Source organism: Oncorhynchus keta, chromosome 28 (assembly GCF_023373465.1).
Source record: "Oncorhynchus keta strain PuntledgeMale-10-30-2019 chromosome 28, Oket_V2, whole genome shotgun sequence".
Taxonomy (NCBI): Eukaryota; Metazoa; Chordata; class Actinopteri; order Salmoniformes; family Salmonidae; genus Oncorhynchus; species Oncorhynchus keta.
In genome coordinates this window covers 77,828,204-77,845,703 of record NC_068448.1, presented here as the reverse complement: position 1 = coordinate 77,845,703, position 17,500 = coordinate 77,828,204, and the positions used below count along the sequence as shown (strand labels likewise).

At 46.2% G+C, this 17,500-nt stretch overlaps 1 protein-coding gene across 2 annotated transcripts in view; it reads right to left on the bottom strand.

The window, feature by feature from the left end:
- Window positions 1-17,500, bottom strand: part of LOC118380729 (extracellular sulfatase Sulf-1-like) — a 111,934-nt gene that overhangs the window by 82,371 nt on the left and 12,063 nt on the right. For both annotated transcript variants that reach the window (XM_052484026.1, XM_052484025.1), the window contains exons 2-4: window positions 7,801-8,057; window positions 4,222-4,461; window positions 2,010-2,161 (exon numbers count right to left, since the gene is read on the bottom strand). In XM_052484026.1, the coding sequence (XP_052339986.1) occupies window positions 2,010-2,161; window positions 4,222-4,461; window positions 7,801-7,978 (570 nt within the window). In that variant the 5' untranslated portion in view covers window positions 7,979-8,057. The remainder of the gene's footprint in view (window positions 1-2,009; window positions 2,162-4,221; window positions 4,462-7,800; window positions 8,058-17,500) is intronic.

The following is a 17,500-nucleotide window of genomic DNA, read 5'->3' as shown; positions in this document are numbered from 1 at the left end:
ACTCCCTGCGGGTATAGACTCCCTGTGGGTAGAGACCAGACCTACCTTGGAATATAGACCAGACACACTCCCTGCGGGTATAGTCTCCCTGCGGGTATAGACTCCCTGCGGGTAGAGACTCCCTGCGGGTATAGACTCCCTGCGGGTAGAGACTCCCTGCGGGTAGAGACCAGACACACTCCCTGCGGGTATAGACTCCCTGCGGGTAGAGACTCCCTGCGGGTAGAGACTCCCTGCGGGTAGAGACTCCCTGCGGGTAGAGACCAGACACACTCCCTGCGGGTAGAGACCAGACACACTCCCTGCGGGTAGAGACCAGACACACTCCCTGCGGGTAGAGACCAGACACACTCCCTGCGGGTATAGACTCCCTGCGGGTATAGACCAGACACACTCCCTGCGGGTAGAGACCAGACACACTCCCTGCGGGTAGAGACCAGACACACTCCCTGCGGGTAGAGACTCCCTGCGGGTATAGACTCCCTGCGGGTAGAGACTCCTAGAGATCAGACACACTCCCTGCGGGTATAGACTCCCTGCGGGTATAGACTCCCTGCGGGTAGAGACCAGACACACTCCCTGCGGGAAGAGACCAGACACACTCCCTGCGGGTAGAGACCAGACACACTCCCTGCGGGTAGAGACCAGACACACTCCCTGCGGGTATAGACCAGACACACTCCCTGCGGGTAGAGACCAGACACACTCCCTGCGGGTAGAGACCCCACATAGTCGGTGATGAGACACACTCCCTGCGGGTAGAGACCAGACACACTCCCTGCGGGTAGAGACCAGACACACTCCCTGCGGGTATAGACCAGACACACTCCCTGCGGGTAGAGACCAGACACACTCCCTGCGGGTAGAGACCAGACATACTCCCTGCGGGTATAGACTCCCTGCGGGTATAGACCAGACACACTCCCTGCGGGTAGAGACCAGACACACTCCCTGCGGGTAGAGACCAGACACACTCCCTGCGGGTAGAGACCAGACACACTCCCTGCGGGTAGAGACCAGACACACTCCCTGCGGGTATAGACCAGACACACTCCCTGCGGGTAGAGACCAGACACACTCCCTGCGGGTAGAGACCAGACACACTCCCTGCGGGTATAGACTCCCTGCGGGTATAGACTCCCTGCGGGTAGAGACCAGACACACTCCCTGTGGGTAGAGACCAGACACACTCCCTGCGGGTAGAGACCAGACACACTCCCTGCGGGTAGAGACCAGACACACTCCTGCGGGTATAGACCAGACACACTCCCTGCGGGTAGAGACCAGACACACTCCCTGCGGGTAGAGACCAGACACACTCCCTGCGGGTATAGACCAGACACACTCCCTGCGGGTAGAGACCAGACACACTCCCTGCGGGTAGAGACCAGACACACTACCTGCGGGTATAGACCAGACACACTCCCTGCGGGTAGAGACCAGACACACTCCCTGTGGGTATAGACCAGACACACTCCCTGCGGGTAGAGACCAGACACACTCCCTGCGGGTAGAGACCAGACACACTCCCTGTGGGTAGAGACTCCCTGTGGGTATAGACCAGACACACTCCCTGTGGGTATAGACCAGACACACTCCCTGCGGGTAGAGACTCCCTGTGGGTATAGACCAGACACACTCCCTGTGGGTAGAGACCAGACACACTCCCTGTGGGTATAGACCAGACACACTCCCTGCGGGTAGAGACTCCCTGTGGGTATAGACCAGACACACTCCCTGTGGGTATAGACCAGACACACTCCCTGCGGGTAGAGACTCCCTGTGGGTATAGACCAGACACACTCCCTGCGGGTAGAGACCAGACACACTCCCTGCGGGTATAGACTCCCTGCGGGTATAGACTCCCTGCGGGTAGAGACCAGACACACTCCCTGCGGGTATAGACTCCCTGCGGGTATAGACTCCCTGCGGGTAGAGACCAGACACACTCCCTGCGGGTATAGACTCCCTGCGGGTATAGACTCCCTGCGGGTAGAGACCAGACCTACCTTGGAATACTCCACGCCGTGTTTCTCCTTGTAACCGTTCCGACAGACGGTGTAATTATAAAAGCGAGAGTTTTTGATGAGCCCCACCCATTCACGCCACCCGGGAGGGACGTAGCTACCGTTGTACTCGTTCAGATACTTCCCAAAGAACGCTGCGGAGAGGACGAGAGGAGACAGAGAGAGAATTAAGAGTTAGAAAAAACCTTAATGTGCAAATTTTCCTTTGGCTTTTCACACAAACTGTTAAAAGTACGGAATGGCAGGAGGATCATGTCAGGAAAATGTCTTGTCTTTAAAAACATGGCCGTATTTTCTCTTTCCCTGATCCTGACACTGTAATTAAACCTCTTCCTTAGGAGCCAGGTACCAGGAACTGTCTGTTGACTCTAGTACCAGGAACTGTCTGTTGACTCTACCAGGAACTGTCTGTTGACTCTAGTACCAGGAACTGTCTGTTGACTCTAGTACCAGGAACTGTCTGTTGACTCTAGTACCAGGAACTGTCTGTTGACTCTAGTACCAGGAACTGTCTGTTGACTCTAGTACCAGGAACTGTCTGTTGACTCTAGTACCAGGAACTGTCTGTTGACTCTAGTACCAGGAACTGTCTGTTGACTCTACCAGGAACTGTCTGTTGACTCTAGTACCAGGAACTGTCTGTTGACTCTAGTACCAGGAACTGTCTGTTGACTTTAGTACCAGGAACTGTCTGTTGACTCTAGTACCAGGAACTGTCTGTTGACTCTAGTACCAGGAACTGTCTGTTGACTCTAGTACCAGGAACTGTCTGTTGACTCTAGTACCAGGAACTGTCTGTTGACTCTAGTACCAGGAACTGTCTGTTGACTCTAGTACCAGGAACTGTCTGTTGACTTTAGTACCAGGAACTGTCTGTTGACTCTAGTACCAGGAACTGTCTGTTGACTTTAGTACCAGGAACTGTCTGTTGACTTTAGTACCAGGAACTGTCTGTTGACTCTACCAGGAACTGTCTGTTGACTCTACCAGGAACTGTCTGTTGACTCTAGTACCAGGAACTGTCTGTTGACTCTAGTACCAGGAACTGTCTGTTGACTTTAGTACCAGGAACTGTCTGTTGACTCTAGTACCAGGAACTGTCTGTTGACTTTAGTACCAGGAACTGTCTGTTGACTTTAGTACCAGGAACTGTCTGTTGACTTTAGTACCAGGAACTGTCTGTTGACTTTAGTACCAGGAACTGTCTGTTGACTCTAGTACCAGGAACTGTCTGTTGACTTTAGTACCAGGAACTGTCTGTTGACTCTAGTACCAGGAACTGTCTGTTGACTCTAGTACCAGGAACTGTCTGTTGACTTTAGTACCAGGAACTGTCTTTTGACTCTAGTACCAGGAACTGTCTGTTGACTCTAGTACCAGGAACTGTCTGTTGACTCTAGTACCAGGAACTGTCTGTTGACTCTAGTACCAGGAACTGTCTGTTGACTTTAGTACCAGGAACTGTCTGTTGACTCTAGTACCAGGAACTGTCTGTTGACTTTAGTACCAGGAACTGTCTGTTGACTCTTGAAACAGGAACTGTCTGTTGACTCTAGTACCAGGAACTGTCTGTTGCTCTAGTACCAGGAACTGTCTGTTGACTCTAGTACCAGGAACTGTCTGTTGACTCTTGAAACAGGAACTGTCTGTTGACTCTAGTACCAGGAACTGTCTGTTGACTTTAGTACCAGGAACTGTCTGTTGCTCTAGTACCAGGAACTGTCTGTTGACTTTAGTACCAGGAACTGTCTGTTGACTCTTGAAACAGGAACTGTCTGTTGACTCTAGTACCAGGAACTGTCTGTTGACTCTAGTACCAGGAACTGTCTGTTGACTCTAGTACCAGGAACTGTCTGTTGACTCTAGTACCAGGAACTGTCTGTTGACTCTAGTACCAGGAACTGTCTGTTGACTTTAGTACCAGGAACTGTCTGTTGCTCTAGTACCAGTTCCTGGTACTAAAGTCAACAGACAGTTCCTGTTACCTGGTTCCTAGGAGGTAGGTGGTGTAAAGGTGGAGCTCATTTTTCTCTGTTACGTCTGAATGGGGAAACCTTTACCACAGGGGACACAGTTTGACATGGGGACACGGGGGACACAGTTTGACATGGGGACACGGGGGACACAGGGTAGAGGACACTACATGTTCCGTATTGTAACAGTAGACGCTAGAAAAGTTCCATAATGCTCTCACCTGTCCTGTATCCCGTGTTGTTGAGGTAGACAGCGAAGGAGCGTGGTTCGTGCTGGGCCTGCCAGGACGGCGAAGAACAGTTCTCGTTGTTGGTGTACGTGTTGTGATTGTGAACATACCTCCCTGTCAGCATGGACGAGCGAGACGGACAGCACATGGGCGTGGTCACAAAGGCGTTGATGAATGAGGTGCCTCCATTCTCCATTATCTTACGAGTCTTATTCATCACCTGGAGAGAACCTGGAGAGGAGGAGGAGGAGGGTGGAGAGGAGGAGGAGGGTGGAGAGGAGGAGGAGGATGGAGAGGAGGATGGAGAGGAGGAAGAGGATGAAGAGGAGGAGGATGATAGAGAGGAGGATGATGATGAGGAGGATGGAGAGGGGGAAGAGGATGAAGAGGTGGAGGATGATGGAGAGGAGGAAGAGGATGATGATGATGATGAGGAGGATGGAGAGGAGGAAGATGATGAAGAGTGAGGAGGATGATGGAGAGGAGGAGGGAGAGGGAGGAGGATGGAAAGGAGTAGAAGGAGGATGGAGAGGATGAGGAGGGAGAGGGAGAGGGAGGAGGATGGAAAGGAGTAGAAGGAGGATGGAGAGGAGGAAGAGGATGATGATGATGAGGAGGATGGAGAGGAGGAAGATGATGAAGAGGAGGAGGATGATGGAGAGGAGGAGGAGGGAGAGGGAGAGGGAGGAGGATGGAAAGGAGTAGAAGGAGGATGGAGAGGAGGAAGAGGATGATGATGATGAGGAGGATGGAGAGGAGGAAGATGATGAAGAGTGAGGAGGATGATGGAGAGGAGGAGGGAGAGGGAGGAGGATGGAAAGGAGTAGAAGGAGGATGGAGAGGATGAGGAGGGAGAGGGAGAGGGAGGAGGATGGAAAGGAGTAGAAGGAGGATGGAGAGGATGTGAAATAAAATAACAATTATTATCTTCAATGCCCTGTTGCTCTCTCCTGGCGCTGATAATTAGTTGAATTCATTGCAGTCTTGACAAATTGTCTAATTAACTGAGTTTCCTTCCACAGTTCAATCCAGTCAAACCGTATTATATATTTTTTTGACATCTGTGATGGAAACAGGAAGTTTCGGTATTTAAAAATAAAATGCAGAAGGATAATTTGTTCGTTCCACGAGGGATATTTTTGTGTAAAATTAACTATGGGAGAAATTACAGCTTAAATGTCGTTATGCGCAAATATTGAGATAATAACCATCACATGGAAGTGAACTTGGAGTTAAGTTGTCACGCCCCGGTCGAAGTATTGTGTGTTTATCTTCATTTATTTGGTCAGGCCAGGGTGTGACATGGGTTTTTGTATGTGGTGTGTATGTATTGGGATTGTAGCTTAGTGGGGTGTTCTAGGTAAGTCTATGGCTGTCTGAAGTGGTTCTCAATCAGAGGCAGGTGTTTATCGTTGTCTCTGATTGGGAACCATATTTAGGCAGCCATATTCTTTGGTTGTATTGTGGGTGATTGTCCTGAGTGTCTTGATGTCCTTGTTCGATGTTAGTTGACACAAGTATAGGCTGTTTTCGGTTTTCGTTTCATTTATTGTTTTGTAGTGTTTTTTGTATTGATTCGTGTTACATTTATTTGATTAAACATGGATCGCAATCTACACGCTGCAGTTTGGTCCGACTCTCCTTCACCATATGCAAACCGTAACATAAGTGATGTGTGGTCCTCCCACTAAAGATGGGGGAAACCATGAGGCTACAGATTAAATACATGATGATGAACTTTACAGGCTGGTGAAAGAGCACAGTGATGAGCTGGTGACATGATGATTGATGCTCGACTGCCTGTTACAAACACAAGGGTATCATTCTGGTGACATGATGATTGATGCTCGACTGCCTGTTACAAACACAAGGGTATCATTCTGGTGACATGATGATTGATGCTCGACTGCCTGTTACAAACACAACGGTATCATTCTGGTGACATGAGGATTGATGCTCGACTGCCTGTTACAAACACAAGGGTATCATTCTGGTGACATGATGATTGATGCTCGACTGCCTGTTACAAACACAAGGGTATCATTCTGGTGACATGATGATTGATGCTCGACTGCCTGTTACAAACACAACGGTATCATTCTGGTGACATGAGGATTGATGCTCGACTGCCTGTTATACTGCTGGTCAGGTGTATTGATTTATACTGCCGGTCAGGTGTATTGATTTGAAGGATCGGTATGATGTGCAATTAATAGATTGTTTTAATGTGAAATGAATATGGTTGATTTTTAAGGTTAGGGAGAAGTGCAGTGAATAGTGACACTTATTAGGAAATAAATTAATGTATTTTATCAATATAAATGAATGTATTTTATCAATATAAATGAATGTATTTTATCAATATAAATGAATGTATTTTATCAATTTAAATTAATGTATTTTATCAATTTAAATTAATGTATTTTATCAATTTAAATTAATGTATTTTATCAATTTAAATTAATGTATTTTATCAATTTAAATTAATGTATTTTATCAATTTAAATTAATGTATTTTATCAATTTAAATTAATGTATTTTATCAATTTAAATTAATGTATTTTATCAATATAAATGGATGTATTTTATCAATTTAAATTAATGTATTTATGGTTGTTTTGTAATTGTGTCTTGCCTTTTAATCATTGTATGTGTTATTGTGTTTACCATCGAGGAGCGTTTTAATTCATACGGCCAAGTGATATCCAATGGGTCCACATTGTATTATTGTGTTGTATTGTATATGACTGTTAACCAACATATATTCCAAAAAAACATTTAGACTAGAATGAGTGAATCTGTGAGCTGTTGGCTAAAGCTCACTGTGCCAAGACCAGAGTAGGCACATTTGCTATTCAATGCAACAGTTTTGGCTACAAAACTACACGTAGAGTTGAAAATACATTGGAAACCCATTGAACTTTAGAGTTTTATTCGGTGTGCGAAAACATAAGTGAAAAAGTACATTTTGTGTGCACTATGTCATCACTCACTGGTTTTTTTTTTATCCCCAGCAAGTCAGTTTGGTAGGAATGCATCAGTGGCGCACATCATTTCCTTTATGTGGATTCTAGAACATTAGCATGAAAATCTAGTGCCAATTGGATGGAAACTTATTGACTCAGTTTTAAAAATGGCCTCCCTGACTTTAGACAGTTCTGTTTGTATATTTTCCTTCACAGTGTTTTCAAACTACTGCTCGGTAGTGAGAGACAGTGTGAGGGATCATTTCTCTCAGAGAAGAGGATTGCAATATTAGATTTCCCTGTGGGTAAACACAGCAGTCAGACTATAATTGGAGCTTTTCTCAGAAAGAGAGAGAGGTAGAAAGAGAGAGAGAGAGCGAGAGAGAGAGTGGGGGCGAGAGAGAGAGAGAGAGAGAGAGGGGGGAGAGAGAAAGATAGAGGGGGAGGGCATGAGAGAAGGAAGGAGGGAGAGAGGGGGAGAGAGAGAAGATGTAGAAATAGAAAGAGAAGGGGGGTAAACCTGATTCAAACAGAGGAAGCTCTGACAACACATAGCTGCTGGACCACCTCCAGAGCTCCAGGGGGGTCCGTCCATTATTCTTACCGAGCTCTGTGTCCTGATCGTCGGTCATGATGAGGATGATGTTGGGTCTGATGTTCCTGCGGTCCCTCTGCACGTGTCCCCTGAGGCCTCCCTGGGCTCTGGTAGTGCTGATGGCTGAACAGCCCTGGTCCCAACCCAGGGACACGAGGCCAAGCCAGGTCACACACAACAGCAGCATTACGGAGGGATGGAGGGATCGATGGAGGGTGTCACTCACTCACAGGCACCCACTGGAGCTCTCACAGCCGAGGAGAAGTCTGAGGAGAAAGAGAGAAGAGGACTTGTTATGAAACAATCAGTCATAATTATTTTATAAAGCCCTTTTTTTGAGTCAAACCAGATGCAGAGTCAAACCAGATGCAGAGTCAAACCAGAAGCAGAGTCATACCAGAAGCAGAGTCAAACCAGATGCAGAGTCAAACTAGAAGCAGAGTCAAACTATAAGCAGAGTCAAACCAGAAGCAGAGTCAAACCAGAAGCAGAGTCAAACTATAAGCAGAGTCAAACCAGAAGCAGAGTCAAACCAGAAGCAGAGTCAAACCAGAAGCAGAGTCAAACCAGATGCAGAGTCAAACTAGAAGCAGATTCAAACCAGAAGCAGAGTCAGACCAGAAGCAGTCAAAACAGAAGCAGAGTCAAACCAGATGCAGAGTCAAACTAGAAGCAGATTCAAACCAGATGCAGAGTCAAACCAGAAGCAGAGTCAAACTATAAGCAGAGTCAAACCAGAAGCAGAGTCAAACCAGATGCAGAGTCAAACCAGAAGCAGAGTCAAACCAGAAGCAGAGTCAAACCAGAAGCAGAGTCAAACCAGAAGCAGAGTCAAACCAGAAGCAGAGTCAAACCAGATGCAGAGTCAAACTAGAAGCAGATTCAAACCAGAAGCAGAGTCAAACCAGAAGCAGAGTCAAACCAGAAGCAGAGTCAAACCAGATGCAGAGTCAAACTAGAAGCAGATTCAAACCAGATGCAGAGTCAAAACCAGAAGCAGAGTCAAACTATAAGCAGAGTCAAACCAGAAGCAGAGTCAAACCAGATGCAGAGGCAAACCAGATGCAGAGTCAAACTAGAAGTAGAGTCAAACCAGATGCAGAGTCAAACCAGAAGCAGAGTCAAACCAGAAGCAGATTCAAACCAGAAGCAGAGTCATACCAGAAGCAGATTCAAACCAGATGCAGAGTCAAACCAGAAGCAGAGTCAAACCAGATGCAGAGTCAAACCAGAAGCAGAGTCAAACCAGATGCAGAGTCAAACCAGAAGCAGAGTCAAACCAGAAGCAGATTCAAACCAGAAGCAGAGTCAAACTAGAAGCAGAGTCAAACCAGAAGCAGAGTCAAACCAGAAGCATAGTCAAACCAGATGCAGAGTCAAACCAGATGCAGAGTCAAACCAGAAGCAGAGTCAAACTAGAAGTAGAGTCAAACCAGATGCAGAGTCAAACCAGATGCAGAGTCAAACCAGATGCAGAGTCAAACCAGATGCAGAGTCAAACTAGAAGTAGAGTCAAACCAGATGCAGAGTCAAACCAGATGCAGAGTCATACCAGAAGCAGAGTCAAACCAGATGCAGAGTCAAACCAGAAGCAGAGTCAAACTATAAGCAGAGTCAAACCAGAAGCAGAGTCAAACCAGAAGCAGAGTCAAACTATAAGCAGAGTCAAACCAGAAGCAGAGTCAAACCAGAAGCAGAGTCAAACCAGAAGCAGAGTCAAACCAGATGCAGAGTCAAACTAGAAGCAGATTCAAACCAGAAGCAGAGTCAGACCAGAAGCAGTCAAAACAGAAGCAGAGTCAAACCAGATGCAGAGTCAAACTAGAAGCAGATTCAAACCAGATGCAGAGTCAAACCAGAAGCAGAGTCAAACTATAAGCAGAGTCAAACCAGAAGCAGAGTCAAACCAGATGCAGAGTCAAACCAGAAGCAGAGTCAAACCATAAGCAGAGTCAAACCAGAAGCAGAGTCAAACCAGAAGCAGAGTCAAACCAGAAGCAGAGTCAAACCAGATGCAGAGTCAAACTAGAAGCAGATTCAAACCAGAAGCAGAGTCAAACCAGAAGCAGAGTCAAACCAGAAGCAGAGTCAAACCAGATGCAGAGTCAAACTAGAAGCAGATTCAAACCAGATGCAGAGTCAAAACCAGAAGCAGAGTCAAACTATAAGCAGAGTCAAACCAGAAGCAGAGTCAAACCAGATGCAGAGGCAAACCAGATGCAGAGTCAAACTAGAAGTAGAGTCAAACCAGATGCAGAGTCAAACCAGAAGCAGAGTCAAACCAGAAGCAGAGTCAAACCAGAAGCAGAGTCAAACCAGAAGCAGAGTCAAACCAGATGCAGAGTCAAACCAGAAGCAGAGTCAAACCAGATGCAGAGTCAAACCAGAAGCAGAGTCAAACCAGATGCAGAGTCAAACCAGAAGCAGAGTCAAACCAGAAGCAGATTCAAACCAGAAGCAGAGTCAAACTAGAAGCAGAGTCAAACCAGAAGCAGAGTCAAACCAGAAGCATAGTCAAACCAGATGCAGAGTCAAACCAGATGCAGAGTCAAACCAGAAGCAGAGTCAAACTAGAAGTAGAGTCAAACCAGATGCAGAGTCAAACCAGATGCAGAGTCAAACCAGATGCAGAGTCAAACCAGATGCAGAGTCAAACCAGAAGCAGAGTCAAACTAGAAGTAGAGTCAAACCAGATGCAGAGTCAAACCAGATGCAGAGTCAAACCAGATGCAGAGTCAAACCAGATGCAGAGTCAAACCAGATGCAGAGTCAACCCAGAAGCAGAGTCAAACCAGAAGCAGAGTCATACCAGAAGCAGATTCGAGACGGTTTTAGTTATGGCCTGTGTATGGGAGACTAGGAGAACTAAGTGTTGTGGGCCTATAGTTTGTGTTTTTTGGTGATGTCACTTCCTGCCACTGGGGAGGCAGTACTAGGGTGATGGTCATAAATCAACCTTCCTCTGCTTAGACGTCGCTGGCGTCAGACAGATCTCCTGGGTTGGTATTTTAAGTATCAGCCAACCACATCATATGTTATAGCAGTCTGTCAGTCAATGACACAGTCGTGTCACGCAACCTTTGGATGATGAATGCAACGTCTGAGCAGGGGAAAGCAACCATTGGTTGATGAATGCAACGTCTGAGCAGGGGAAAGCAACCATTGGTTGATGAATGCAACACCTGAACAGGGGAAAGCAACCATGATCTGCTTATTGCCCCCCCCCCACCCACCACCACCATGCTGCCCCACCACGCACAGGGGGTGCCCCTGACTGAAACTTCTCACTGGTCGGGGTGGCTGGAGCAATAAGCAGACCAGAGTAACCCTGCCCAATCCGAAGAAAAATGATGGGTCCTTGTCAATGGTATTGCACTATAAAAGGCCATTTGGGCCACATGCTAACAGTCCCAGCATGCACTGTGTTGAGTTAGCACCCCAAAACCTCATCCTACCTCACCCTGACCTGAACACACAGAGAAAAACAAACACAGAACCACAGAACAAACACAACAGAATCCGGCCTACAGAATCCGACCTACAGAATCTGGCCTACAGAATCCGACCTACAGAATCTGACCTACAGAATCTGGCCTACAGAATCCGACCTACAGAATCCAGCCTACAGAATCTGGCCTACAGAATCCGGCCTACAGAATCCGACCTACAGAATCTGGCCTACAGAATCCGACCTACAGAATCCAGCCTACAGAATCTGGCCTACAGAATCCGGCCTACAGAATCCGGCCTACAGAATCCAGCCTACAGAATCCGGCCTACAGAATCCAGCCTACAGAATCCGGCCTACAGAATCTGGCCTACAGAATCCGGCCTACAGAATCCAGCCTACAGAATCCAGCCTACAGAATCCAGCCTACAGAATCCAGCCTACAGAATCCGACCTACAGAATCCAGCCTACAGAAACCGGCCTACAGAATCAGGTCTACAGAATCAGGCCTACAGAATCCGGCCTACAGAATCCAGCCTACAGAATCCGGCCTACAGAATCAGGCCTACAGAATCCAGCCTACAGAAACCGGCCTACAGAATCAGGCCTACAGAATCCAGCCTACAGAATCCAGCCTACAGAATCCGGCCTACAGAATCCGGCCTACAGAATCCGGCCTACAGAATCCGGCCTACAGAATCCGGCCTACAGAATCCGGCCTACAGAATCCGGCCTACAGAATCCGGCCTACAGAATCAGGCCTACAGAATCTGGCCTACAGAATCAGGCCTACAGAAACCGGCCTACAGAATCCGACCTACAGAATCCGACCTAGAGAATCCGGACTACAGAATCCGGCCTACAGATTCTGACTTACAGAATCCGGCCTAAAGAATCTGACCTACAGAATCCGGCCTACAGAATCTGACCTACAGGGTCCTGATCAAGTGTAGTGCACAACATAGCGAATAGGGTGCCAATTGGGACACAGAAAATATCTGCACAACTGTGTTGGCCTTTGGCTTTCTATCCTCTTGTTTCCCCCATAGAGATGTGTGGTGATGATGAGCAGCTCTCACAGCTAACAGGGGAACACACAGCCCAGCTAACGGGGGAACACACAGCCCAGCTAACAGGGGAACACACAGCCCAGCTAACAGGGGAACACACACCCCAGCTAACAGGGGAACACACAGCCCAGCTAACGGGGGAACACACAGCCCAGCTAACAGGGGAACACACAGCCCAGCTAACAGGGGAACACAGGCACAGCTAACAGCAGTGAAGGAGGAGGTGAGATGTAACAGAGAACAGGACACTCCCCCAGAGAAGCCAGCAGAACAGCCCACCTCAGACCCGGACTACAACCACAACACCACAACCTAACAGCCCACCCCAGACCCGGACTACAACCACAACACCACAACCTAACAGCCCACCCCAGACCCGGACTACAACCACAACACCACAACCTAACAGCCCACCCCAGACCCGTACTACAACCACAACACCACAACCTAACAGCCCACCCCAGACCCGGACTACAACCACAACCTAACAGCCCACCTCAGACCCGGACTACAACCACAACACCACAACCCAACAGCCCACCCCAGACCCGGACTACAACCACAACACCACAACCTAACAGCCCACCCCAGACTCGGACTACAACCACAACACCACAACCTAACAGCCCACCTCAGACCCGGACTACAACCACAACACCACAACCCAACAGCCCACCCCAGACCCGGACTACAACCACAACACCACAACCTAACAGCCCACCCCAGACCCGTACTACAACCACAACACCACAACCTAACAGCCCACCCCAGACCCGGACTACAACCACAACCTAACAGCCCACCTCAGATCTCAGCCCACCTCAACATGCTTTGCTCACTCTGGGGCCTAAACCACAACAAAATCAACACTAGACACTATGGGACACTTTGCTGCAGGAGGGACTGGTGCACTTCACAAAATAGATGGCATCATGAGGCAGGACAATTATGTGGATATATTGAAGCAACATCTCAAGACATCAGTCAGGAAGTTAAAGCTTGGTCGCAAATGGGTCTTCCAAATGGACAATGACCCCAAGCATACTTCCAAAGTTGTGGCAAAATGGCTTACAGACAACAAAGTAAAGGTATTGGAGTGGCCATCACAAAGCCCTGACCTCAATCCCATAGAAAATGTTTGTGTGAAGCTGAAAATGCGTGTGTGAGCAAGGAGGCCTACTAACCTGACTCAGTTACACTAGCTCTGTCAAGAGAAATGGGTCAAAATTCACCCAACTTATTGTGGGAAGCTTGTGGAAGGCTACCCAAAACGTTTGACCCAAATTAAACAATTTAAAGGCAATGCTACCAAATACTAATTGAGTGTATGTAAACTTCTGACCCACTGGGAATGTGATGAAAGCAATAAAAGCTGAAATAAATCATTCATTCTACTATTATTCTGACATTTCACATTTTAAAAATAAAGTGGTGATCCTAACTGACCTAAGACAGGGAATTTTTACTAGCATTACATATCAGGAATCTTAGAATCAACTATTAAAGACCCACTGGATTCTCCAATTACCTTATATGAATTACAAACTAAAATAAACTAAAATACAAACCCCCCAACTGGGATTGATGGTATCCTAAATGAAATGATAAAATATACAGACCTTAAACTCTTTAACACCATCCTCAGCTCTGGAATCTTCCCCAATATTTGGAACATACGTAGGACTGATCGCCACAATCCACAAAAGTGGAGACAGATTTTACCCCATTAACTACCCTGGAATATGCATCAACAGCAATCTTGGGAAAATCCTCTGCATTATCATTAACAGCAGACTTGTACATTTCCACAGCGAAAACAATGTACTGAGCAAATGTCAAATTGGCTTTTTATCAAATCACCGTACGACAGACCACATATTCACCCATATTCACCCAACATAATTGACAAACAAACAAACCAAAACAAAGGCAAAATCTTCTCATGTTTTTCTTTAATTAAAAAAAGCTTTCAACTCAATTTGGCATGAGGGTCTGCTATACAAATTGATGGAGAGTGGTGTTGGGGGAAAACATTATAAAATCAATGTATACAAACAACAAGTGTGCGGTTAAAATTGGCAGAAAACACACACATTTCATTCAATGGGGCCGTGGGGTGAGACAGGGATGCAGCTTAAGCCCCACCCTCTTCAACATATACAGTATATCACAAAAGTGAGTACACCCCTCACATTTTTGTAAATATTTGAGTATTCCTTTTCATGTGACAACACTGAAGAAATGACACTTTGCTACAATGTAAAGTAGTGAGTGTACAGCTTGTATAACAGTGTAATTTAGCTGTCCCCTCAAAATAACTCAACACACAGCCATTCATGTTGCGCCCAATTAGCCATTTCCAGTTAGGGGTGTACTCACTTTTGTTGCCAGCAGTTTAGACATTAATGGCTGTGTGTTGAGTTATTTTTTCTATACTCAAATATTTACAAACATGTGAGGGGTGTACTCACTTTGGGATATACTGTATATCAACGAATTGGCGCGGGCACTAGAACAGTCTGTAGCACCCGGCCTCACCCTACTAGAATCAGAAGTCAAATGTCTACTGATGATCTGGTGCTTCTGTCCCCAACCAAGGAGGGCCTACAGCAGCACCTAGCTCTTCTGCACAGATTCCGCCAGATGCGGGTCCTGACAGTAAATTCCAATAAGACAAAAGTAATGGTGTTCCAAAAAAGGTCCAGTTGCCAGGACCACAAATACAAATTCCATCTAGACACCGTTGCCCTACAGCACACAAAACACGATACAAACCTTGGCTGAAACATCAGCGCCACAGGTAACTTCCACAAAGCTGTGAACGATCTGAGAGACAAGGCAAGAAGGGCCTTCTACGCCATCAAAAGGAACATAAAATTCAACATACCAATTAGGATCTGGCTAAAAATACTTGAATCAGTCATAGAGCCCATTGCCATTTATGGTTGTGAGGTCTAGGGTCCGTTCACCAACCAAGAATTCATAAAATAGGACAAACACCAAATTGAGACTCTGCATGCAGAATTCTGCAAAAATATCCTCCGTGTACAACGTAAAACACCAAATAATGAATGCAGAGCAGAAGAAAATCCAGAAAAGAGACACTAAATTCTATAACCACCTAAAAGGAAACGATTCCCAAACCTTCCACAAAACAAAGCCATCACCTACAGAGAGATGAACCTGGAGAAGAGTCCTCTAAGCAAGCTGGTCCTGGGGCTCTGTTCACAAACACAAACACACCCCACAGAGCCCCAGGACAGCAACACAATTAGACCCAACCAAGTCATGAGAAAAAAAAGATAATTACTTGACATATTAGAAATATATATATATATATATTTTTTTTTAGCAAACTAGAATGCTATTTGGCCCTAAACAGAGAGTACACAGTAGCAGAACACCTGACTACTGTGGATGACCCAAAATTAAGGAAATCTTTGACTATGTACAGACTCAGTACATATATACTGTATATATCTGTATACTATATATAGAGAGAGAGAGATGTAGCAGAATAAATGGATAAAAACTGAAATATCTGAGTTGTTTGAAAAATGTTACACTTTTCTTAAGAGAAACAACACAATATTACCAGACTTACTGAGTGTCAAAAATAACTTTACATTATTAATATTTACTCTGGACTTTTTTTAATTAAAGGAGCATCCACACAATTTACTGCTTTAAAATCAACTTCAATTAACAGACATCAAACACCATTTTTTTATATATATTTTTTTACACTAAAAGCCTTTTCTGTGAATACAGAGTTTTACATTGCAGTATGAACACGCTATGGGGTGTCACCTCACCACCACTTAGCCTTGAGGGGTGTCACCTCACCACCACTTAGCCTTGAGGGGTGTCACCTCACCACCACTTAGCCTTGAGGGGTGTCACCTCACCACCACTTAGCCTTGAGGGGTGTCACCTCACCACCACTTAGCCTTGAGGGGTGTCACCTCACCACCACTTAGCCTTGAGGGGTGTCACCTCACCACCACTTAGCCTTGAGGGGTGTCATCTCACCACCACTTAGCCTTGAGGTAGATTCAGTAAGAATGGAAGGTTACCTCATAGATAATTATCAGAGTCCCTCATGACACCCAACTGCCTTTGTAGTGCACTAATACCCTATGGGTCATGGTCATAGTAGTGCACTGGAAAGGGAATAGGTTGCCATTTGGGACACGTTTAATGACAACCTCCAGGATGTATTCAAAACCTGAGAACACTGTCATTTAATTTGCCGCTAACAGGCATAAGAAATGCTCTGCATCTTTCAGAGGAGTGACAAACTTAATAAGGGTCTGCAAACGTCCAAATACCAACAGAAGACCAGAGACCCTCGACTTAGTAACAGGGGCAAAACCCATTATCTTCCCCGCACAAACAGTCTTCTATAGATCTGTGGATAACAAGAGGTCTTCTATACCAGAGTTAACCAGTCAGACTACTACAGAGCATATTGTTTCTGCTTCCTCATTGTTTCTGAGGCCCCACTAATAACACTTTAAGTTACTCCTTTACTGTACTCATCAGGGGCTCAGCTGGCTGCAGGGGGAACAGTATAGGGGACGGACCAGCCGGTCCTGAGAAGAAAATGGCCCGGGGGGCCGGGGGGCTGGGGGATCAAAGTCGACCAAGACAAAAAGGGCACTATGGAGTCCTCAGTCAGTTCATACCGACAGATGGAGGCAAAAATGTGCAATTTTCAGATTAATGGCCATCAACACTGCGTCCTCGCCCCAAATGGCACCCTATTCCCTATATAGTGCACTACTTGTTAGCAGAGCCCTTTGGGAATAGTGTGCCATTTAAGGAGCCAATTGGGACACAGGCTTGGAGACATTTAACACACTTCAACACCATGACAATCTTTCCTTTAATGACTGTAATTTCTTATTATTTCACCCACTATCCCTTCACTACTAATCCCGCATTAGAGACAGGGGCTGGAACCGGTTGAGGGAGGAGAAAACCAGAAAATAACGACATTTTTCAAGGAACAGAATCAGAACCGTGAACAAAAGTGATCTATATACTGTTCTGGAACAGAACAATTATTTTAAAAGCATGGGAACTGGTTAATTAGAGAATTATGGATTCCCTTTTTCAATGCTAGTTAAGGATACTAAAGTAATCACATTTCACATTGGATTTATTAACCACTAAAAGGTATGACAT